The 25,370-nt window shown below is 34.4% G+C and overlaps 1 protein-coding gene and 1 long non-coding RNA gene across 3 annotated transcripts; both read left to right on the top strand.

The window, feature by feature from the left end:
• The first annotated feature begins 10,330 nt into the window (after positions 1-10,330).
• LOC127257164 (serine/threonine-protein kinase/endoribonuclease IRE1a-like) lies at positions 10,331-16,896 on the top strand. 2 transcript variants are annotated; one of them, XM_051283518.1, is made up of 7 exons: positions 10,331-10,698; positions 11,025-11,244; positions 13,052-14,355; positions 14,463-14,635; positions 15,495-15,741; positions 15,824-16,133; positions 16,490-16,896. In XM_051283518.1, the coding sequence occupies exons 1-7, from the start codon at positions 10,550-10,552 to the stop codon at positions 16,631-16,633; spliced, it is 2,547 nt and encodes an 848-aa protein (XP_051139475.1). In that variant the 5' UTR covers positions 10,331-10,549; the 3' UTR covers positions 16,634-16,896. The 2 variants fall into 2 exon arrangements, with proteins under 2 accessions (XP_051139475.1, XP_051139476.1); XM_051283519.1 differs by having other exon boundaries at positions 10,586-10,716.
• A 5,692-nt stretch (positions 16,897-22,588) lies between these two features.
• LOC127257461 (uncharacterized) lies at positions 22,589-23,936 on the top strand. Its single transcript, XR_007839985.1, has 3 exons — positions 22,589-22,700; positions 22,776-23,255; positions 23,396-23,936. It is a non-coding gene; the product is annotated as an uncharacterized LOC127257461 (long non-coding RNA).
• The last annotated feature ends 1,434 nt before the right edge of the window (positions 23,937-25,370 follow it).

Here is a 25,370-nt window from a genome sequence, read left to right on the forward strand (position 1 = left end):
TAAAATATTAAATTAGAAAATGGCATCCATGTTTTGTGACATACCGAAATGAAAAATGACACCATTCTTATAAGACGGGTGGAGTATTATGTTTTAGTTTAAATAATAGTTTTATATCAAGGAATCTTTCAAATTTTGGAAGAATCATGGAGGAATCAAGTCCAGCGAAAATTTGGTTGAAGTAGGCTCAAATCAGCGGAGGCCCAGGAAGAAAACAAGTAGCCCAGAATCTGGCTTAGTAGAAAAAGCTCAACCTGCTACGAAAAAATATGCAATCGTGGGGAAAGCTAGTGGTGGTTCGGAAATAACTGCAAAACTAGCAGAAATGACAACTAAAGTGTCAGATCCCGGTATGAAAAGAATATTAGGGTGTGTTTAGTACAGAGAAATGAGGCCAGAGAAATGCAAATGGTCTCGTTTCTATTGTTTGTTTGAGTTGGAGAAATGGAACTTGAGAAATAAATCATTTTTATTTCTCTTTTTTCGGTTTTCTTCCATATATTTTTTTATCTTTCTTATATTTTTTGTACTATTTAATTTTTATAAATTTTTAAAATTATATTATTTCAATTTTACAAAAATCAAATTTAATTTATTGTTAAAATATTTAACTTTTACGATTTTTTAAGAAATTGTACTAAAATATAATTTTAAAAAATATCGTATATAGTTTATAATTTTTTTTTAAAAAAAGTTACCAAAAATATTTTTCATGAATTCTCATTTGTTAAAACTCTTTTTTTATCCGGTAAATCATTTATTCTTATTTGATCCATTCATATAGCTACATTTTCTTTTTACATTTGAATTTTGTATTTTACCAAACAAGAGAATTATTTCTCATTCTCTACTCAAATTCATTTATCTCAAATTCTATTATATAACCTCATTTCTATGCAATTCCATTCAATGTACCAAACGTCCCCTTATATAATACAATTATTGGTTCATCAACTTACTGTTATGTGTTCATTAAATCAACCAATATAATTTCAATCGATGGACTATAAAATCGATCATAAAATGGTCTCTCTATATCTTGCAACGAATGTATGGAGTTCAGCGGTAGTACCAAATACTAATTGAATACCGCAACAATCAACGATAATAAAAATATTTAAATTTTATGTCAATTACTATATTATATTTTGTCATATTGTCAATGAACTGACTTACATGTTCAATACCTGAACTCAGTAGCGGATTAATTCAAGGGTAAGGGGGTACATCCTCATCCCCAACCCATTTCACCATTAATATATATTCAAAAAATAAAAATAAAAATAAAAGAAAATAAATATTATTGTACACATAACTATTACAAGGTTATTACATAGTGTAGACGTATGTTTAGTGTGGATGCTTTGTAGCCTAATGTTTGGACTTGAATTGCCTATATATATGACATTGTATAAAGATATTTATTACTACAGGATAATTTAATAAAGAACTTTATCCACCTCTATCTCCTTTTCAGCTCTCCATTTCTCTCTCTATCTAATATGTATATATATATATACTACATCATTATCATTATCATCATCACACACACCCACATGTACATACATACAAACTCATATAATAATAATAATAATAATAATAATAATAATATCTTACTTATATTTATATACTCCATCCGTCCCAATACAATAGTCTTGTTTACTATTTTTGTTCGTCCCAAAACAATAGTCTTATTTCCATAAATAACCATATCACTATATAACTACCCTTACTCTTTCATTATTATTACACAATTGCCACTACCTTTTACACTAATACACTCATAAGGGCAAAAATGTCTTTTACCTATACCTTTTACACTAATACACTCATAAGGGCAAAAATGTCTTTTACCTATACCTTTTACCCGCTATCAATATAATATCAATATTCCTTAAATCCCATGTCTAACACAACCAAGACTATAGTTCCGGGACGGAGGGAGTATTATATATGCAAACACATCTACATATATATATACTTTATATCATATATTATATACAATATATAAAATAGTGGGAGAGGTTGAAAGAAAGATACGATCATATGAGGCTGGCTATGTCACAACACGTTATCAGCACGATTATATATTTTAATTTCCGCAATGTAATATTTTATATTTTATCTGTTTATTATGTCTAACCTTGGCAAATAGGAATTTCTCACTCTCCTCGTTTTTTGCCAAAATTATATGGCATGGGCTCGCGATGTTAAAATGCATCTAGCTTCAATGGGCTTGAGAAATACCATTGCCTGGGATAAAAATCCCACGAGCCAAGATCGTGCAAAGGCCATGATCTTTTTATGTCATCACATCAATAATGCATTAAAAATACAATATGTGACATTGGAATCCCTACTTGAATTGTGGGAGAGGTTGAAAGAAAGATACAATCATATGAGGCTAGCTATGTCGCCAAGAGCACGAAGCGAATGGCAAAGCCTACGGCTTTAGGACTTTAAAACAATCCAAGAATATAATTCTACCATCTTTACAATAACATCACAGCTGTGCCATTGTGGCGAAAATATATCTGAATATGATATGATGGAGAAAACTTTCTCCACTTTTCATGTCTCTAACATAGTTTTGCAGCAGTAGTATCGCGAAAGAAGCTTCCAAAAATATTATAAGCTGATCACCTGTCTTTTGCTGGCCGAACAAAATAATTAATTGCTATTGAAAAATCATGAATCTCAGCTGACAGGTGCAAATCCATTTCCAGAGGCAAATGCAATACAACCAGAAAATCCAGTGCCTAGCCGTGGGCAGGTCAGAAATCAACGAATTGATCACGATCGAAATGAGAATCGCGGACGAGGCCGGACAAACACATACGGTCATAATAATTGTCAGAACAAGCCCCGATATATGCCAAATCGGCGTTATATTGACAGAAAGCCGTACAGACCTTAACAGAGGTTCAACACCGGAAGAAACAGAAACAATGACGAAAAATGCACCCGGTGTGGAATCAAAGACCATTGGGCCCATGTTTGTCGCACAACCAGTCACTTGACTGAATTGTATCGGGCCTCAAAAGAAAGGCAAGGAAGAGTTGCTGCCGAAATAAACCACGCTGCCCACGATGACACATTTGATGATGTGATGAATGAAAATATCACGCACCTGGATGCCGATGATCTGCTTGACATAGCTGATTATGTTAAATAATAAAATGTTGTTGTATCTTTTTTGTTATTTTGATGTTTTCTGCCCTTTTTTTTGTATTACCCCATGTAATATAAGTCTATTTTGATTATGTACTAATACAAGTCTTTTATTATTTCTACTTTCTTGCAAAAATATGGATGCCAAATATTTTGGAGCCGATGACAATGTGTCTTATCGACAGTGCTACGACTCCACTACAAAAAAGTTGAAATTTAGCTACAAAAATATTTCGTAGCAAAAGGTAATATTTCATAGTAAAAATATTTTTGCGACGAAACTCATTTTGTCACCTATACCGTGTTAGTAAAGGTCTTTAGCGAGAAAAGACTTTTGTGACAAAAAGTAAGTTTTTTGCAATAAAAATTAACAAAAAAAGATATAGCTACGAAAATATGATTTTGTAGATAAAACTTTTTTGCTATAAAATTATAATTCATAAAAAAAGATTTTTAGCAGCAAAATATGTATGATTTTTTTATCCAAATGATTTTAGCTATGAAAAATAATTTTGTAGCTAAAACCTTTTTGCTATGAAGATATAATTTTATAACAAATAAATTTTAACGACGAAATTAATGTTGTAGTGAATAATTTAATTCTAGCAATGAAATTAATTTTTTTAGCTAAATGACATGTTTTAACTACAAAATATTTTTGTAGTTAAAAATAGTGTAGCTAATTAGAAACTTTTTTGTAGTGCTCACAATATTTTGAAAAACAAAAGTTATTTCTCCCGTTTGAATATGAGAAAGACCACTATTGTTACTATCAGTGATGCATCGAAAATGATAGAAGGCTCAGGAAAAGCTACTGTATTTCTCCCAAAAGGGAAAAAAATGACAATTGAAAATTCCCTATTCTCGAGTAAAGCTCGAAGGTATTTACTGAGCTTCAATGATATTCGGAAAAATGGGTATTACATTGAAATATTGAATGAGGCAGAAAATGAGTATCTTCTGATAACTCAGATTGTGAATGGCAAAAGAATTGTGAAAGAAAAATTGTTATCATTTTCTTCCGGCTTATATTATTCAAAAGTCAGTGCCGTTGAAATATATCACCTAGTAGACCAAATGGATGCTATCGAATTCAAAACTTGGCACGATCGACTTAGGCATCATGACAATGTAATGCTGAGGCGAATTGTAAAAAATTCAAATGACCACTCATTGAAAAAGAAAAATATTTTGAGTCTGAATGAATTTGTTTGTGACGTCTGTTCCCAAGGGAAGTTAATAATTAGGCCATCTCAACAAATGTTGGATTTGAATCCCTATCTTTTTTGGAAAGAATTCAGGGTGATATTTGTAGACCAATAGATCCACCGTGTGGACCCTTTAAGTACTTTATAGTACTAATTGACGCATCAACGCGATGGTCACACGTATGTTTGTTATCTACTCGCAATCTGGCTTTTGCTAGATTACTTGCACAAATGATTAAATTGTGAGCACAATTTCCAGATCACCCGATAAAGAAAATACGTTTAGATAATGCTAGAGAGTATTCATCACACATTTGATGATTATTATATGTCAATTGGAATTATTGTGGAACATCATGTTCCTCATGTACATACGCAAAATGGCTTGGTTGAATCTCTCACTAAAAGATTGCAATTCATTGTTAGACCATTGTTAATGAGGTCTAAACTTCCTGAATCATGTTGGGGACATGTTATATTACATGCAACAACCCTCGTGAAAATAAGACCGACAAGCTATCACTGTTATTCCCTTACTCAATTGGTATCTGGAAAAAGTACCAAATATATCTCACCTGCGAATTTTTTGGTGTGCTGTTTATGTGTCAATTGCACCACCTCAACGCACGAAAATGAGACCTCAAAGAAGGTTGGACATATATGTCGGGTATGTATCACCCTTGATTGCGAAATATCTTGAACCAACAACGGGTGATATATTTACTGCAAGGTTTGCAAATTGTCACTTTGATGAATCTCATTTCCCGACATTAGGGGGATACAATAATCAACTGAAAAAAGAAATTTCGTGGAAAATACCACTTGAATTTGATCCTCGTACGAAACATAGTGAACTTGAAGTTCAAAGAATTGTGCATTTGCAGAAAATTGCAAATCAATTGTCTGATGCTTTTAATGATGCTTCTAGAGTTACGAAATCATATATTGCAACAACAAATACACCAGCTAAATTAAATATCCGAGAAGGGAAGATGCTGAATGCTAATGAGCATATTGCCCGCGTAAAACGTTGCAGGCCGTTGGGTTCCAAGGATAATAATCCACGAAAGAAGAAAATTGCAAATATTTGTGATGAGATCAACAATGATCAAATACCTGAAAAGGTCAATACAACCCCTGAGAGGTTGATACTAAAAATTCTGATGAAAGTGAGGATGAAGTTATTGAAACTTCTGTTAAATATACCACAAGTGGAAAGTATTGGAATAGAAAGAAAACAAATTTTGATAATGCATTTGCATATTCTGTACACTCGATATAATGAAAGATGACGAGGATTATGAACAAAAATCAGTTGATGAATATCGGCAAAGAGATGATTGGACAAAATGAAAAGAGTCAATTCAGTCTGAATTGGACTCATTGAAAAAACGACAAGTATTCGGCCCCATAGTCCAAACACCTGTAAATGTAGAACCTGTTGGCTATAGAATGGTTATTGTGAGAAAAATAAAATAAAATAACGATATCATAAGATATAAAGCAAGACTTGTAGCCCAAGGTTTTTCCCAGAGACCGGACATTGATTTTGAAGAAACATATTCGTCGGTCATGGATGGAATAACATTCAGGTATCTAGTGAGCCTCGCGGTACACAATAATCTTGATATGCGATTAATGGATGTGGTTACTATTTATCTTTACGGCTCCTTAAACAATGATGTCTATATGAAAATCTCAGAAGAGATTAACATACCCGAATCATTCAAATCAAAGCCAAAAGAATTATATTCCATTAAATTGCAAAAATCTTTATGTGGGCTCAAACAATCGGGCCGAATGTGGTACAATCTTCCAAGCGAAAGCTTAACAAAAAAAAAGTTATATAAATGACCCTATCTGTCCATGTGTTTTCAAAAGAAAAACGGGTCTGAATTTGTAATCATCGTTGTATATGTGGATGATCTCAATTTGATTGAAACCCCTGATGAAATTAAGAAAGCTGTTAAATATTTGAAAAAGGAGTTTGATATCAAAGATTTTAGAAAAACTAAATTTTGCTTTGGTCTGCAAATTGAACACTTGGAAAGTGGAATCTTCATCCACCAATCAAATTATACCAAAAGAGTACTGAAACAGTTCTTGATAGATAAATCACATCCTCTAAGTACCCCCATGATCGTCAGAACACTCGATCCAATAAATGATCCATTTAGATCAAAAGAGGAAAATGAAGAAACACTTAGCCCAGAAGTGCCATATATGAGTGCTATAGGCGCATTGATGTATCTTGCTAACAGCACCCGACCTGATATATCATTTTCTGTAAATTTATTGGCAAGATTCAGTTCATCGCCTACTCGACGACATTGGAACGAGATTAAACACATATTTCACTATCTCCAAGGAACAATTGATCTCGGGTTATTTTACTCGAAAGATTCTCGACATGAATTGTTTGGTTTTGCCGATGCAGGATATTTATCTGACCCTTATAAAACCAAGTTTCAAACTGATCACGTATTCACTTGTGGTGAAACTGTGATCTCTTGGAGATCGATGAAACAATTTCAAATCATGCTGAAATATTGGCAATACATGAAGTTAGTCGAGAATGTGTTTGGTTGAGATCAATGAATCAACATATTCTGAAAAATTGCGGGTTATTACCTGACGATAGAATTTCTCCAACTACATTGTATAAAGATAATACAACTTGTATAACGCAATTAAAAGGGGGGTTACATTAAAGGAGATAGAACGAAACATATTTCATCAAAATTCTTTTCTACATAGATCTTCAACAGAATGGTGAAATTAATGTGCAGCAAATTCGATCAAATAATAATTTAGCGGATATATTAATCAAGGCATTGCCGACTGCAACATTTGAAAAATCGGTAAAGAAAATTGGGATGTGTCGGTTAAGGGATATCAAATAATACTCAGATCATTGGGAGCAAATTGATACAAGAATGTTCTATTATTTTTCCTTCACTAAAATTTTTTGTCCCAATACATTCTTTGTATAAATTATCTAAGGTGAAATATTGTACACATAACTATTACAAGGCTATTACATAACGTACACGTATGTTTAGTACGGATGCTTTATAGGCTAATGTTTGGACTTAATTGCCTATATATATATATGACATTGTGTAAAGATATTTATTACTATAAAATAATTTAATACAAAACTCTATCCACCTTGTCTCCTACTGGGCTTTCTATTTCTCTCTCTATCTAATATATATATATATATATATATATACTACATCATTATCATTATCATTATCATCATCACACACACCCTACATACAAACTCATATATATATATATATAATAATATCTTACTTATATATTATATATATGCAAACACATTTATATATATACTTTATATTATATATTATATACAATATATGAAATAGTAGTTAACGGTAAAAATAATTAATATTTTTATTAGTTAATTTTATATTAATATTACAACAAATATAATATATTAAAAATCATTTCATTTTTCAAAGACAAGTGTTTTTTTAATTATAAATTATACCTTTTATTGATTTTAAATAATATTTTAAAATAAATATTAAATTTGTGTAGTTAATATTCCTATTGTTTTTTTTTTACAATTTTTAAAATATGATAACTCATAGAATAAAATAAATTGTATTATTTTAGAAATTTTAGAAATAATCTCTCATCGTATAATTTTTTGATTCTCTTTTTTTGATTCTCACTGCGGAGACGTCCATCAATATTTAATAGTAGGTGATAGTTTGAGGCTGTTGAAAATTTTGAATGTACAATAGAGGCATTTTTAGAATTTAATTTTAATTAATTTATTAATATAAAAATATATTATTTTATTTTAAAAATTAATATTTAAATAAAAAATAAACTTAATTATTATCCAAATGCATATTATTTAACCACTCACGTTGTAACGAAAATGCCAGCGGTTATCTTAAAATGCACATGGAGTAAACCTCCGATCGAACTCATAATTTCATGGTCACACGTCCAACTTCTACGCCACCAGGCCAACCCTTACGGGATAATATACTACCATTTATTTGGAGACGAAGTTGTTTCTCCACGTCGTGAATCGGTGTTTTTTCTTTTTATTTTTTATTTTTTTATTTTTATTTTTGAATATTAAATTTTATTTTATTTGATTTTTCTTCATTTATCGTTTAAATATTTTTAGTGTTTAATATAGTAGGTCCCACTGTTTAATATAATATATATAATTAAATTTTATTTTTTTAATATAATTACGTTTAATTAGTTAATAATAATAAATTATAATATTCCCTGACTCTCCACTATGGTGTCCTTTTTACGGTAGATACGTGAATTTACGAGGGGTATAATTAATAAATAATCAAGTATATATTAGTGAAAAAAATTATCGTATAATAAATATAATTTTAGATTAAGATTAAAATAATTATTTATTTTAATTAAAATTAAATTATAAAATTTAAAAATTGAGAATTTTTTTCACAAAAGAAAAATGACAAAATATGTGGAACATGCACATGAAAAATGGACACTGCAAATGGGACAGAGAATATTATTTTTTAATTATTTTTTTATATAAGAAATATTATTAGTAGTTTTATAATAAAAATTAAATATGATTAGAAATACAGAGTATGTAATTAAATATTAAAAAGATGATAACTCAATAGAAATATGAATTGATTTTTTTTGTGTGTCATGAAAAATTACGTTGGTAATATAAAAAATAATATTTTATGTATAATTGATCTTTTATTAGTGGATAATATCTATTATATTAATATTTATATATGTAATTTTTTTTAAGAATATTTATAAAAAATTGTTCTATTGATAAATGCTGAGTGAACGGATTAAATATTTATATCATTTTGTATATAATAAAATTTTATACTGTATAAATAAATAAATATAAACAATTAATAAAAACTAATTTTTATTAAATATAAAGAATTTTAAATATAAATAAAAAAATATTTATTTATTGATAAAAGAAATAGAAATAAAATTTTTTTTAGCGGATCTATGTTATAAGATGTTATATGTTATAAACTCAATTAATTTGTTTTATACTGGTTAAATATATTTTAAATTAGTAAATTTTATTAAATATAGAAAAATTTCATTTGTTATAGAATAGATAAAATAGAAATGGTATTATTTGTATATGACTGATAGACTACTATTTAATTTTTTGGTGTAGAATTCATTTTTCACCTTTTTTTTTTCTTTTTTTGGGTAGTGTGAGACTTATTTTTCATTTTAATTATTTTATTTGCCTATTTTTAGAAAAATATGTACGTGGATCCCATATCATTTTTCATTCTAATTATTTCATGACATTTCACTTCAATTAATTATATATATTTGTCTTTTTAAGATTTATATATATATATATATCAAAAAAAGGGAAGTTAAACATAATTTTGTATATGTGGAATGCTATCATATATATATATCAATCAAGAATTATTTTTTTTATTATTAAAATTTATATTTTGTGATAAAATTTATTAATTTTTATTTTTTTCATTTCAATTAATTTTTAAAAAAGAAGTAGACAAATCAATTGAAATAAAAACGATGACAAATTATATGGGATGATATCAAGAATTATTTTTTTTATTATTAAAATTTATATTTTGTGATAAAATTTATTAATTTTTATTTTTTTCATTTCAACTAATTTTTAAAAAAGAAATAGACAAATCAATCGAAAGTTTTAATAACAATAATTAATTTAATAATTTAATAAAATTTATAATCATTTAATGCATAACGCAAGACGCTCCGCTGATATAGATTTATCATTTATGTACTCCTTCAGTTATAATTAAAAGCACTTTCTTTTATCATTTTTTATTAAATTTAAAATATTATTATTTATTTTACAAAAAGTAACGAGGACAAGTATAGAGAAGAAAAAAAGAAAAAAAATAGAAAGATTAGGAAGGAAGAAATAGCAGGTGACGACGATTAGATATATTACGGGAAGGAAGGAAGGTTTGACTCGCAAGACTTCTGAAGTGCCTGTCTGCCTGCAAGAGGGAGAGCCAAGAAAAGAAAACGAAGGGAATTTATATCATCAAGAAAGAGATCCACTGAATACCTTTTGTATCTCCAGTTGCAAGCAATAATTGGAGAGGTTTTTCTTGTTTGCATCTCCAATTTGAGGGCCTATGGCCAGTCTTGTGCTGCTGTCTCTGTTCTTCGAAATTCTGTATGGCTGGGCCCATGAGTTTCCGGCTACTAGTAACCATGACAATGGGCACGTCGCCGCCGCTTTTCAAGCTCCGGCGTGCCGTTCTTTGTTAATGGATCAAAAAATGTGAGCTATACCACCCACGTATGTTTTGATTTCCTGTTTAGGTCATTAATTTTTGACAAATTGATCTATTTGTTTATGGTTAAACATAGGGTTTATATGATATGGAAGTCTTAATATGTACATAGGGAGTGAATTTTATGTTTATGCTTTTAGGAATTGGCTACTAAACAAGTAGAATTCAAAATTGAGTCTAGTGTTTCTTGCTGTGGATTCCTCTTTAATATATGTGTCTTTTATATATATAGATATATATATATATATGTTATGGCAGTTTGGCTGAGGAGCTGATTGATTTATTTGCTTTGCAATTTTCTTTTTGAGATCAGGGAAAGAAGAGAGACTGCCTTAGTGGCTACATTGGATGGTACTATTTTTCTGTTGGAAGTAGGTTCTATGGAACCAGTATGGTCGTTTTCATCCGGGCCACAAATTTACTCTTCATATCAAGCTCCTATCAATGGAACCGGAGTCGAATTAGAAAACTATTACTTCATTGATTGTGGTGATGATTGGGAACTTTACATGCACTATTTTCTTGGCAAAGCGGTATGTGTTCGTTTAATCATCATTCCTTGAAGTAATTAGTATTAGATTTATTGGTTCTTGTCGAAACACACATCTGTTTTGCTGGTTATTCTTGACTTCACATTATATGAAGTTGTGGCTATTTTAGTTCATTATTGCCTGGAAGATTAGCTTTTATCTTCAAGCCTGACATTAATCTTCTGATCTTCGTTTTTGGTTACTTCTGTTAACTGCATTTTGGTAGTGGGAAATTTAAGGATGTACCTCCGGTGACCATGACATAAGTTTTTGAAGTTTCTATTTTAGATATGGAAAATATTAGATTTAAATCTGATGCTATTTATACTTGCGCTTTTTTTTTTTTTGGTTCTCCATTCATATTGCGGGGAACACAATACACTTAAGGGTGTGTTTGTTTGGGGGATTGGATTGGATTTACACTATTCATCCAATTTTTTCCTTCCAAAAACATCAAATCAAACACCTATTTTTCATTTTTTATACTATACTAAAAATCAATTTTACATTCAAAACATTACATCAACACCTATTTATATCACATCATACAACTATTTAAGTTCAAAATTTTTTACTATTCAAATCCCAACTCAAAATCCAAACCCCCAAACAAACACACTCTATAACACTGAACTCAATACACTTATAACACCTACCCTGATATAGTTTGCCTATGTTAGTCTGAAATGGAATTAAATTTGCACTTATTTACACAATTTACCACAATTTAACAAGATATTAGATTGTTAATAGGTAGCTACCTAAGTCTGACTGCAATACGTAAAATGCCGAACTTGTAAGACATTGGCTTCATCACAGTGGACCAGGCACATTCGGATCAAATTGAGATGCTCTAAAGTTTGGCTTGTTAATAATAATGTTCAGTTGTGCTCAAGCTTGAAAAAAAAAAAATACTCTAATAATTTGAGTCAATAAAAAAAAGTACTGTAATAAGCTTGATATGACATCAATTTGTAGTTTCTGTTATTGTTTTTAATAAAATACTAGATCAAGCTCGAGTTTTAACATCTGAACTCTTTGCTTGATCAAGCAAGCTGAGTTTGGCTCAATAAAAATGTGAGGCGTGTTTGAAAATGTACACTATTCCATTTGGCTTAATTAACATCTATACGATTATTATAGTAAGAAGCCAAAAATGATGTAAGATATGTGATGGACATTGATGGGGAGATTGAGATGTTTCTCTTGATTTCACTAGGAGATTGTGGAGTTATATGAAACCTGATTGAAAGTTGATACAAAATACCTACCATGTGAAGATACGCATAATCTATACCCCTTTTCAACATCAAGGTAGCCATGGAATATAAATTGACTAGTTTAAAGTTGTGAAGGAAAAGTGCAGGAAGAAAATAAAGCAAGAAAAAACGAAAAGGAAGGAGAAGACTTTCTGCCCGAAAGTAGATAGAAATACTATAGGCACTACAAAAGCAGAATCCTCATTATAGCCTAATCATGTATGCTGATTTCATGCAAGAAAGAGAGCATGAAATGGCATCTATAAAGAACAATATGTCTCAATTGAAACAATTGCGTGATACGGTCCATATAGTTATAGTAGGATAGTATTTTTTTCACTTGTTAAATTTTTACCCAGCACATTGTGTTCCCATATGTATATATATTTTTTAATTATCATATAAGTTTAATGAAATTAAGCATTGGATTATTAAGTTCAAATGATAATTAACATTTCCGAGCAAGCCATAAATACTTACTGATTATCTGTTATGTGCTTTTGTCTATATTTCTTATGATGTGCTTTTTACCACAATTTCTTATCCTTTAGAAACTTATGAAGAGTCCCGAAGAGTATATAAGTTCAACTCCTCAAATAGCTGAGGATGGAGGAATTGTGATAGGTTCCAAGAGAACAGTTGTCTTTCTAGTTGATGCACAAACTGGAAGAGTGATCCATACGATATCCGATTCAAAGTCAGGAATGCAGTCTGGTGATATTCCTTTTAACGCCTCTTTCAATGAGCCGAAGGGATATGATTCACCACTTCGCATCACAAGGACTGATTACTTATTGACAGCGTATATGCCAAATTCAAAAGAAGTTCTGTGGAATGTGACAGTTGCTGACATAGGGGTTGCTTTACTTTGTCCAGATGCCCACAATGCATTTGAGCTCATTCATTCTAAATCTTCTGAGCACAATCTGCCTTATAAAATGCCACTACCATGTCAGTCAAGGGCGAGAGTCTATCGCCTCCGCACCTATAATATGCCAGAAACATTATCAAAACAATACAGGCTTCCGGAAGTTTCTAATGAAGATGTGATGCCTCAGGCATTTACAACTGCTGATGTTCTTCCATCACAGCCCAATATCGATAAAGTTCTGAAGCTTATTTCTTCATCTCGCCACAGTGACAAGGGTGTGGATGCACAAAGTGGCAAGAACACTGATGGTTCTCTTCCCCAGCTTGCATTCAACGAGAATTATGAAATGCTTACTGCAGATGATGCTAAAGTACGATCTTCTTATTGGAACCTCATCACATCTCCACTTTTTATATTGGTTCTAGGATTGGTTATCTGCTCTTACACTTACTCTAGAATAAGAGGCATGTTGGTTGATGCCAATTCTAGAGAAGTTGGAAATAGTGGTGGCAATAGTGCAAACCTAGGTGCAGAGCAAAATGATGTTGGGCAGTCTATATCTTCTGGTAGAGAAGTGTACTCAATTGGTAAGTTAGTTGTTTACAATGAAGAAATTGCAAAAGGTAGTAATGGGACTATTGTTTACCAAGGAATATATGGAGGTCGTCCTGTTGCAGTGAAGCGCCTTATGATGGCCTACTATGACATTGCCTTAAAAGAAAGTCAAAATCTTATTGCCTCCGATGACCATCCAAATATTGTGAGATGGCATGGAGTGGAGAAAGACCAACATTTTGTATATCTTGCATTGGAGCGGTGTGATTGCAACTTAAACGATATTATTCTTATGCACGCAAGGAACCTGCATGCTGAGGAGGTGACTGAGGGTACGGTCCAGTTGGATTCAATTAAAGGCCTGATGGAGGGTTATGAGCTGTGGAACTCAGATGCCTATCCTTCCCGTTTTTTGCTGAAATTGATGAGGTTATTTAACTTTACGCCAAAATATTTGAAAAATAAAGTTCAACTTAACATACTCAAACCAATATTATTACTTCTATCAATTTTCACTATGAACCTTTGAAACACAGGGATGTAGTTTCTGGGATTGCACATCTACATATAATTGGAATGATTCATCGGGATTTGAAGCCCCAAAATGTGTTGATAACATGCAAAAGATCTCTCTGTGCAAAGGTTTCCGACATGGGTATAAGCAAGTTCCCTGGTGGAGACATGTCTTCCTCGAGTAATCATTCCACAGGTAATAGGTTTGACTGAATAATCTGCAATCTATTATTCTGATGTGCTTCCGTGTTCATCCATAATAGTTAATTCGTTTTAGAAATTTTATGCAACTATCTCACCGGAAAGTTTAAGTTTGATACAAGAGTGCACCATTTCTGATTTATATATTTGATTGGTTGTGTTTTAATTTGTTTTCACCACTATTCATTGTATGTAAAATATTTCCCCTCATAGATAACATCAAATCATACATCCAGGGTGTGGTACATAGAATATAGAATTGTAGTGAAATGGGAGTAGATAATTGATTATCTTGTTTAGTATAATAAAAAATTCAGTTAAGAAAAGTAAAACAGATGCAGACATTTGAATGAATTGATCAAAGGGGAAATAGTGAATTGTGTAAGAGGCTTTTAGTGAGTGAGAATCCATACAAAAATATTGTTAGCGTTACTTATTTCTTTTTTTGTAATTTTAAATAACATTGTAAAAATTAAATAGTACGAAGAAAATAACAAACAAAGACAATGCATCATTTCTCAATATACATTTTTTTTTCTATTTATCAGGCATATGTGAAAAAAATGAAAATAGAGAATAAATTTTTTTCTTAAATTTGATTTCTCTTAACTCAAACAAACAAAATCTCACGCTCCTGTAACAAACACACCCCTATTAACTATCCAAAACTTTCAATGCATATGTTAATGCAATGTAACACATCACATCATACTTACTCACCTGCAAACATTTTCACCTAAATGAAGAGAAAGCAAATATGTATAAAGGGCAAATATGTATAAAGGCCAGGTGTACTGTACATAATAGTCACAGTTCATTTTTCCTACTTACTATATTGGATTATTCTATTTCAGGCTGTGGAAGTTCCGGATGGCAAGCTCCCGAACAACTCCTCAACAAGCGTCAAACCCAGGCTGTCGATTTGTTTAGCCTTGGTTGTGTTCTGTTTTTCTGCGTTTCTGGTGGTAGACATCCATTTGGGAACCGTCTAGAACGTGACAGGAACATTGCCAGAAATGAAGTCGATGTGTCCCCTGTGGATCATATTCCGGAAGCGGTGCATCTTTTCTTGGGGCTATTGAACCCCATTGCCGAATTGAGGTACTTATTCAATCGTACTTTCGGTGTTATATTTGATTAGCCTAAACGCGGGGTTTATTCCACACTGAACTATGAACAATAGGCCGAAAGTATTGGATGTGCTTTGCCATCCTCTCTTTTGGGATGCCGAGAAGCGGCTTTCCTTCATCCAGGACACAAGTGAGAGATTGCAACTAGAAGATAAGGGAACTGACTCCAACTTGGATCTTCTGGGATCATTAGAAACTATAGCTCCCGCAGCTTTCGGATCCAAGTGGAACGACAAGTTGGAGTATATATTTCTTAACAACATGGGGCGCTACAGGCGCTACAACTATTACAGCGTCCGCGACTTGCTGAGAGTCATGCGCAACAAGCTGACTCACTACGGGGAGCTTCCCCCCGAAATTCAGGTACCAATAAATAATCAGTGTGATCCATTCCATTCCATGTGGACAACTGATCGATTAAAATTGCAAAAAATATTCTTGACTTATATTCAATTATCACTTTTATCTTTTTATTGTCACACTAATAAATTATATCCAACATCTGTCACAATTTTGCTATGTACGGGACATATTTTGTTAAGAGTGTTCATGAAGTACAAGTCACGGACGGTCAATATACTGAAATAGAGGATATATTTTACAAGAGTGACAATTAGAAAACAACAACGATAATTAGGCATATATACAAAGTCATTCTTCCTTCCTTCCATACATAAAAAGAAATTGTTGATCTGATCCCATTGATTGATTAATTGAAGGAGCTACTGGGGCCTGTTCCAGAAGGATTCGATAGGTTTTTCCGGATTCGATTCCCCAAGCTGTTGATCGAAGTATACAAAGTAATGCAGCAACACTGTAAGACAGAAAAGTGTTTTTCAAAGTACTTCTACCCTTCAAACTAATACAAAACCAAACCAGCTTTTTTTTTTTTTTTTTACCAAACCAGCTTTGATGCTTTGAGCTTATGTCTGTGGTAAAAGATTATTAACGCACAAGGCAAACTTCTGAATAAAAATGTAAAAATAGACAGCCAATGTTAATACAAATGTAGAAGTACAGATGTGATAGTTCCACACTTCAGTATCATGTACATTAATAAATAATATCATAACTCATGTTGTATGCAAATTGGGGAAGAGAACCACTATTTCTTCCTTTATTCTTACTCTTTAGTACTCTTTCTGTTTCGGTTAATTATGCCATTTTGTTTGGATAAGGGCATTAATAAATAATAATATTATAATAAATATGTGAAGTATGTAAAAAGTAAAGTATTATAGTAAATTTATTAAATAATTGATAAAAATGTGATGTAGTTAGTAGAAAGAGCAGTGGAAATATTATTTGTTAAAATAAGAGTAATAAATTTGTGGGTGTGATGGGTAAAATTTCAATAATAAAAAGTAAAATTCAAAAATATATTTCGAATTTGAATATAAAAGTGTCTAAACACAGTACGCAACAAAGATAACAATTGAAATTGTTGAGATATTTTAAATATTCAGTTTTAGATTTAGTAGATTTATATCTAGATTTGATCTTATTCATAGATTAGATTGTCTATTTTGTATTGTCTATATATAAACTTCTTATTTTGATGATCAATAATACAATTTCATTATTTTTCCCCAAAATTTCTAACATAGTATCAGAGCCTATTTTTCTCATGTTATAGATATAGCCTATCAACCGTGTTTCTCCGGGTACATTCAACCTAAATTGTACCCGGAGGTCTTGTGATTTTGAGATCATGCATTTGCAAGTTGTCTTTTTGCAAATCTGTCTCGTCTCGTCTCCGATCTGCCATCTGTCTGCTGCTTGTCTGTTGCCTGTGTGTAATCTGAAATATTCGCTGCTTGTCTGTTGCCTGCGAGCAATCTGAAGCGATCTGCCATATGTCCATTGTCTGTCTGTTGCTGCGTGCGATCTGCCATCTGTCGTTGTCTGTCTGTTGCCTGCGTGCAATCTGCCATCTTTCGTTGCTTATTTATTGCCGGAAATCTGTCTATGATCTACCATCTGTCCGTTGTTTGTCTATTGCTTGCGTGCCATCTGATCTGTCCGATGTTTGCGATTTGTCTCGTTTTCGGCTCCGGTGGAGTCATCTCGTTTTCGCCTCCGGTGGAGTCCTGTGGTTTTTGGCTCCAGAGGAGTCATGTGGTTTTCGGCTAAGTGGAGTCATCTCGTTTTCCATCTTGTTTTCGACGGCTCTTGGTGGAGTCATGTCGTTTTCGGTTCCGGTGGAGTTCTATCGTTTTCGGCTTCAATAGAGTCATCTCGTTTTCGGCTCCGGTGGAGAGTCATCTCGTTTTCGGCGGCTCCGGTGGAGTCATCTCGTTTTCGGCTCCGGTGGAGTCCTATCGTTTTTTGCTCTGGTGGGTGGAGTGTCAACTGCTAATTTTATTTATGTTTTCTTTTTGCATTTATATTCAAATTTCTCATCAAACTCGAGTTGGTTTCTGTTATACCACTTGAGTTTGAGGGGGATGTTGAGATATTTTAGATATTCAGTTTTAAATTTAGTAGATTATATCTAGATTTGATCTTATTCATAAATTAGATTACTTAGATTTGAGTCTATCGAGTCTTTTTTGTATTGCCTATATATAGGCTCCTTATTGTGATGATTAATAAGACAATCTCATTATTTTCCTCTAAAATTTCTAACAGAAATAAAGGGAACTAGAAATATAAAATGATATCCCTAATGAGATTTATTTGAAAAAATAAAGGGAATTCGAAATATAAAATGATATCCCTAATGAGATTTATTTGAAAACGTTGCTAATTGAAGATGCACGCATCCTCTCATTGAAGTTGTTGATATACAAACCCGTCTGAACCGGCTGGAATTGTCCCCCAGTCGGTTACCGAGATCGTACATTGAAATGTTGTCAGTTACAACATTTGTTTTCCATGTTTAAATGTAGTCAATTGTGATGGTTAACAACCAATTTGGTAACTCTAGTCAGTTCCCTCACGACCAATCGACCAAGAAATTCCCAGTCGGATGAGCTTTTCAAACAATGAGCCGACCAACCCATTTTGATGACCTTTTTGGGCTCCATCGCTCTGCCCTGACCTGTGTTTGGTTCGAAAATTTTGCCGGGCCCACCACCGGGCCCATTCTTTTCCATATTGAGCCGAAACCCTAATTTTGAATTTTCTGTACTCAACAACTTTCCCTCATCCCACCTGCCTCAAGATGTGACGGTTGAAAGTTTGCGACTCACATCAACAGTGTATCATTACGTTGTTTCAAGTCAAATCAAGAGATTTATTAGAACCCTCTTGGTAAGGCAGATCATCTCCTCTTCGCCATTTGCAAATTTTACCCTATACCAAATCTTGAAACTTAAAATTTCATTCCTCTGGCTAATGGTCTTCGATACAGGATGATACTTGCTCACGAAGGCCTGCGCTGCTTCCTTGAAGGTGGCAGGAACGGGGTAGAGGTTGTCAAACCATTTCCTAGCCTCTCCTAACAACGAAAAGGGAAAATATCAACTTTGCAGCGTCCTCTGTGATGCCGTGCGATTTGGAGGTGACAGCGATCCTGTTGAAGTTCTGCAGATGTTCGTACGGGCTTTCATTAAGCAGCCCATAGAATTGGCTCTGGCTTCACCTCGTAATGTCCAGAGCCTATGGGCGCAGAACTTGTGATCAAAGTGCTATCCATGAGGGACTGATAATGAACGTCCATAGGGACTTCAGTAAGCGGGCGATCAGCAGCCCTTTGTCCCTCGTGCCTCTGGTTAGGCTCAGCAATAGGTGGAGGAGAAGCGATGATGGCGGGTGTCGCAGTGGCGGTTTGAGCTGTATGGGAAGCGATAAACGCCCCCTGAGCAGCTATAGTTTTTTTCACCTGAGCGAGGTGCGCTTGTAGTCTCGCCATCCCCTGTTGTAGCTGCTAAGCGTCCTCACAAGCTGCTCTTCAGTAGCTGTCAGGACGTGGGGAACAACGGTTGGCACTACAGTGGGGATGTGGCAGAGTTTGAAGAGGTCCCAACGATTTTCTGGAAAGTTGGGACGGCAGTAGAGGGAGCGGTGACATTTCCTTGGTTCGTCATAATCCTTTCTCTAGTTAATTCTCTGAACAGACGTCTTTGTGAGCGAGAAGAAGGAGTGGGACTAGTAGAACGCTGAAAACGCTTCAGACCCCTACATAAAGATAGCCACACCAACTGAAGAAGTTAGAAATACAATAATAAAACATAAAGCATACAATACATAAATATAAGTAGATTATGGTGCTTCATAGATCTCTTCAAGATTTCAGTTCTTGAGTTCAAAATCCTCGGAAACGGCGCCAAATTATGACAACACATTTTTGATATATATTCAAATGCAGAGAATTTTAGTTGAAAATTTAAATGTAAGGGTTTATTGTGAGCGATCAGATATAGCAAAAATTTGTGGTTGTAGACCCTGAATCGTTTATCATAATTATTTATACTCTTTAACTGGTGAGTTTCCAGGTCGAACACAGGGATTTTTAAGTCCCGAAATCAAGTCGAGTGTCGATCACATAAAAACGGCGGAAAAACAGTAAGAAGACCCGCTTTGCAGCGAGCCTGAATCTAACGCTATAGAAAGTTGGAAACTAGGGAAAGTGATAAAAGTGAGTGGTGGTGAGTGAGAGAGAGAGACATGAGCGGATGGCACAACATAAACTTATATAGATTGAGCGGTAGAGGGTGATAGAGAGGTGTTGTGTCTGAACTGTGGTTACTCAATGGCTAGATTTCCGTGGATGAAATGAGCGAGTGATGTTGGTGTTTAATCGAAACATATATGTATAATACAAAAGCGGTAGGAGAGAGAGTAATGTAAGTATATAAACCAGATTATAAAGAACTTTGATCGTTGATACTTGACCTTAAGGGAGTTACAACAAGATTTCAATGACACCCAGAATCAGAACATTATAAGAAAGAAACCCTACTGTCACTAGAAATTTCTGTAACCCAATAGACCACCGCCTATACCCCATTAATTATCCCAAATTCTGTCTCATTAGTGGCTTTACCCTTCTGTTACCTCTTTTTAATCAAAATTAAATTTAAACTAGTAATTAAGCAGGTCGACAAGGCTCCCGCGTACTTAACTACATTGAACTACCTTGAATCTGTTTGTGACAAAAGACAAGGCTTGGATAATCAATTTTTCTGTGTTCTTTCTCAGCAAAGTGAAATTCTTTACAACCAGGGTTTATATAAATGTAAAATATGGAAGAAGTGATGACAAAGAACAAATGATATTACATTACTTACTACCAAAGCAAGAACTTCTAATTCTACGAAAGTAAAGCGGTAAACTAAAACTAAGTAAGCGGTAAAATGTGGCCAAGGGGAAAGAGAGATCTCAACCCCCTTGGTCATTCCTGCTGAGAACTCCCTTACAGGGTTGGAGCTCTCTGGAGGCAGGAAGACAACAAGAATGCGTGTACAGAAGTGCTTGTATACTCCTTTTCAGAGTCTTTTTACAATTGCATATCTGGCCTATTTATAGCTAATGGGACTAGCAGTTGCGAGCAGTTGAGAAGTGGTTCCAACCGCTGGGCAGTTAGGCAGTTGTTGGCAGTTATACCGTTGGGGCAGTTACTGGCCGTAACTTCCAGGGTACTCGCTTCGCTTGCTTCGACTTGTAAGGGCGCAGATCTTCCTCGCTCACCCAAATGGTTGGAGGGCATCAGCGCAGCTGAGCGGAGTTGTCAATGCTGGTTGGTAGTGGAATGGTTGTACTGCTACGGATTGAACACTTAGACATTATTTGCACCCCGTTGTTGTCGCTGGGCTGCGGTGGGTGTCTGGGTCGCTGACCTAAGCGATGGGGTCGTCGTTTGTGAGCGAAGTGGCTATCGCTTGTCTCATCTGCCTTAGCTTTTCTAGACCCGTATCACCGGTTAAAAGGGAAAAAATTGTTAATAATCTCAACAAACCAATTCTGAATAATCCCAAGTGAGATAGATCAATAAAGTATGCCATAAATCAGATATTGGGATAGTTTTTATACAAAAATTCAAGTAATGCATAGTTTTGTCAAGCGGAGAATATGCTCATATTTGGAGTCATCAGAGTTTCATTATACTTTCAACTACCAACCTCAATATCTGGCATGCCAGTTTGGTTCTCGGTCCTCTTGCCAGACCCCACCTTATCACCTAAAGCCTTGAAGGGAATGTCATTCCCGAACTCATCCGACCATATCTTACTCATCTTTCCGCCTATATCACTTCCAACTCTTACCTCAAAACCATTGAAACCTTCCGGGAGTGGTGGTCGGTCATATGGCGCTGCTAGCCCTTCCGTCCGATCAACTAATAGGGTTTCTCCTTCTAGCACCGGAACTATCCCTAGGCTCACCCCATTCGGCGCCGGCACCAAGAAAGAAGCGGGCGTCTGCTGCCGAGGCTGTCCCCAGCGCACTAAAGAAAAAGAAAGGAGCCGTCCAAACAAAGTTTGCACCATGACTGCAGTAGATCGACAAGCAGTGGAGGACTAATTAGTCTCCCTACCTATCGATACACATTGGATGACATCCAATGTACGATGCCTTCTTCCGCCCGGCTTTGGTAAGGCCAGACCTACTTTAAATTTTTCATAAACACTATAATTTTATTTCTATATAACCCAGACGTCCTTGTAGATGACCCTCTTCCGCCTATCATCGAACCGACGAAACTACGGATCAATCTGCCGACCCTGAACCACAAGTAACTGACTCTTTTCATTACTTAATATTTCCAAAAACTAAAATGTCCTCCTCACACAACTTTTAACTTTTAGGCACATGCTCCTCCAACAACTGAAACTCAAACTCCTGCTTCGCCAACCGACACGCCGGAGCCGCTCCTGCTACACATCAAAGGGAATTGCCAATGATTAGTCGGGAAGATGAACCAACTAGGAGCCAGACTCCTCCTCCTTGCCACTTTCCGAAACTTTGGCTTATGCACCTTTAAACCCAGTAGGTATCATTCATAGCATCCAGTTATATCCAGATCAATTAAATTTTTAACTAACCCGAGGAGAAATCTTGCAGACTCATGATCCCCTTGACGCTGCGCCTGACCTACAAGTCGTTGTTGTCAACCTTCCTACCGATCTCCTCGAACAAAAAGTCAAAAAGGAACAACAAACTCTCCCCGAGCCAGTCCACCAACATTTTGAAACAAACGCCCCACCTCTAGGAGCCGACCCTTCAGCGGCCAACTGTCCCGAAGCTCCCCTCGTGGTGGTTGAAGAAATATCTTCATCTCAATCAGGGGAGGCTTCCATCAACCAGAAATTAGAAAATATGGTAAATTAATTGTTTACTTCCAATTTTCCAATTTTCCACTTTCCTGAGATTTCATGTTTTCTCAACCCCTTCTCCTCACAAGGTTCAGAACCAAATGTTGTTAATCCGAGCCTTCTTCCCGCGGGAGAAGAGTGAGGAGTTAGTGCCTAGGAGCTCTAGGGTCCACCCCTACTTGTGCCCGCACTTCTGGCTCCATCCAGCTCGACAGTCATTCCAAGCCAGGTAAACGTCTTCCCAAAAGAAAAACCTTTTGAATCTGTCTTATCCATTTCAAACTTTGCTCAAAGATTCCTTATTTCGATAGAGCCGACTTGATCTTACGCCTCTCTCTCATATCCCAATTCCCACAACTGTTTGAACAGTGGTGACCAGATATGTCAACTTACCTTGCCCTGACTTGAGCTATGAAGCACTTCAGGCTCTGACTCAAGTCATAATCGATCTGTTGGTCCAAAGTCCCGCTGATTTGGACACCATTCCAGTTCTCCACTGACTGATAGAAAGGATCACAGAACTTCAAGCCGACCTTCCCTTGATCCCAACTCCATCTGTAGGGCCGTCCCAGCGTCCATCTGAGACGGATCTGACCACAATTAAGGCCCGTTTTGTCAAAGACCAACAAGGACCTCCGACAAGCTGATGCGCGATTGAACAACCTACTCCAATCCCAATCCTTCTTGGATGAGGACATCAGTAGAAGGCAAAGAGAACTGGAGCACCACCAGAATGAATTAGAGAAACTCAAGAGAGAATATGTCGCCTTGAGCGGCTACATTGAAGAAGAGAGACGTCTGATCGATGGATACCGCCACTAACACTAATTTTTCCTTTTATCTAATTTTTATGTACTTTATATCCTTTTACATCCTTTGATTCTGTGGACTCTTGGTATCAGAACCAAGGGGGTGTAAAAGGCGTTCATTTGTGTTTTTCAGGAATACTCCAAGATATTTGCCGACGGGTAACCGGACCAGCCATGTACGCCTTATGTCCTTTACACCCTTAGGATTGTAAGTTTTTTCTTGAAATATACATTTAAACTCTTATGGATTCCTTTTTTCAGCGATCTTTCTCTACCATGTCCACAAATAGCTCATCTAGTTGTAAGAAATTAGTCTGTTCTGAAGAAACTATTATTGAAAACTTTAACAAATCTATTGATGATTGGGCCATACCAAAGATCTCAAAAAATGAAATATATGAAACCTCTAGATTCCTCTCTTGGTCTACTGACTTAGCTATTAAAACTGAAGAAAAAAATATCCAATTATCAAAACCCTTTGAGACAATCACCTTACTTTCACAAAATTCTTTAGATAAACACTCTTCTAAGGGTTATAAATACATACATATTGGGTTAGTCCAAGTTGGTATAAAACCACTGACAAAAGAAGGTCTTGATGCTTCAATCCTTGCCGTACTTAGAGATGCTCGTTTTATTAACTTTGATGAATCTCTTCTTAGTTCAGTTGAATCTAGCCTATGCACAGGATCCATTTCCTTCGATTGTTATCCTAATATGACAATCTCTTTGCGTGATAAAAACGTATTAAAATCCTTAGTACTACAAATTAAAACTCATAACTATAAAATGTTAGAAGGATCCATCCCTGTAACTATATTATAAAGAATTTACTACAAAGCCATTTTATCAGCTTTTGATACAAAAGTTAAATTCCATAGTAGGAGAAGAGAAACACTTCTTCTCCAAATAGACTTAAGCAAATCTAATGCTATAGTCTCAAAATCTATTCAGTGGAAGGATGTCTCTCTTCCAGATGAATGGTTTTGAGAAGATGCGGTTGAACCTGAAAAACCATTATTTCCTACTCCAAACCCTCATCTTAAAACCATATCCTAAAGTAGCAGTGGAGAAGTTAGACTCTCTTTTCACAGAAACCCAAAATCAGACTATAATTACGAGAATAACTCTACATATTTTGATACAAATACCATTGATTTAGGAAGAGTTTCGCAACTAAATAGTCTGACTAAACCATCCAGATTTTCCACTTCTAATATCCCAACTTCATCCTTAGAAGAAGTAAATTTCTCTTCATCAATACCTAAATCTATTTACACCCGTAGAGACAATGAACTTTTACACGAACCAACTAGTTCTACATTTTCTTCAACAACTGAAAATGTTAACGAATTGAACACTACAGAAAAAGAATTTTCAATAGATAAAACAATTTTTCATAATGAATTCTATTCTCCAAAAAATTATGAAAAGCGAAACTGGTTCTTTAAAAACTTTCTTGATGATAAAAAATAAAATACAAACATCATTTTATAATTTTATCTCAGAAACAAAAACAATAATTCCCTTTTTTA

Source organism: Andrographis paniculata, unplaced genomic scaffold (assembly GCF_009805555.1).
Source record: "Andrographis paniculata isolate CXL003 unplaced genomic scaffold, ASM980555v1 Contig57END, whole genome shotgun sequence".
Lineage (NCBI taxonomy): Eukaryota > Viridiplantae > Streptophyta > Magnoliopsida > Lamiales > Acanthaceae > Andrographis > Andrographis paniculata.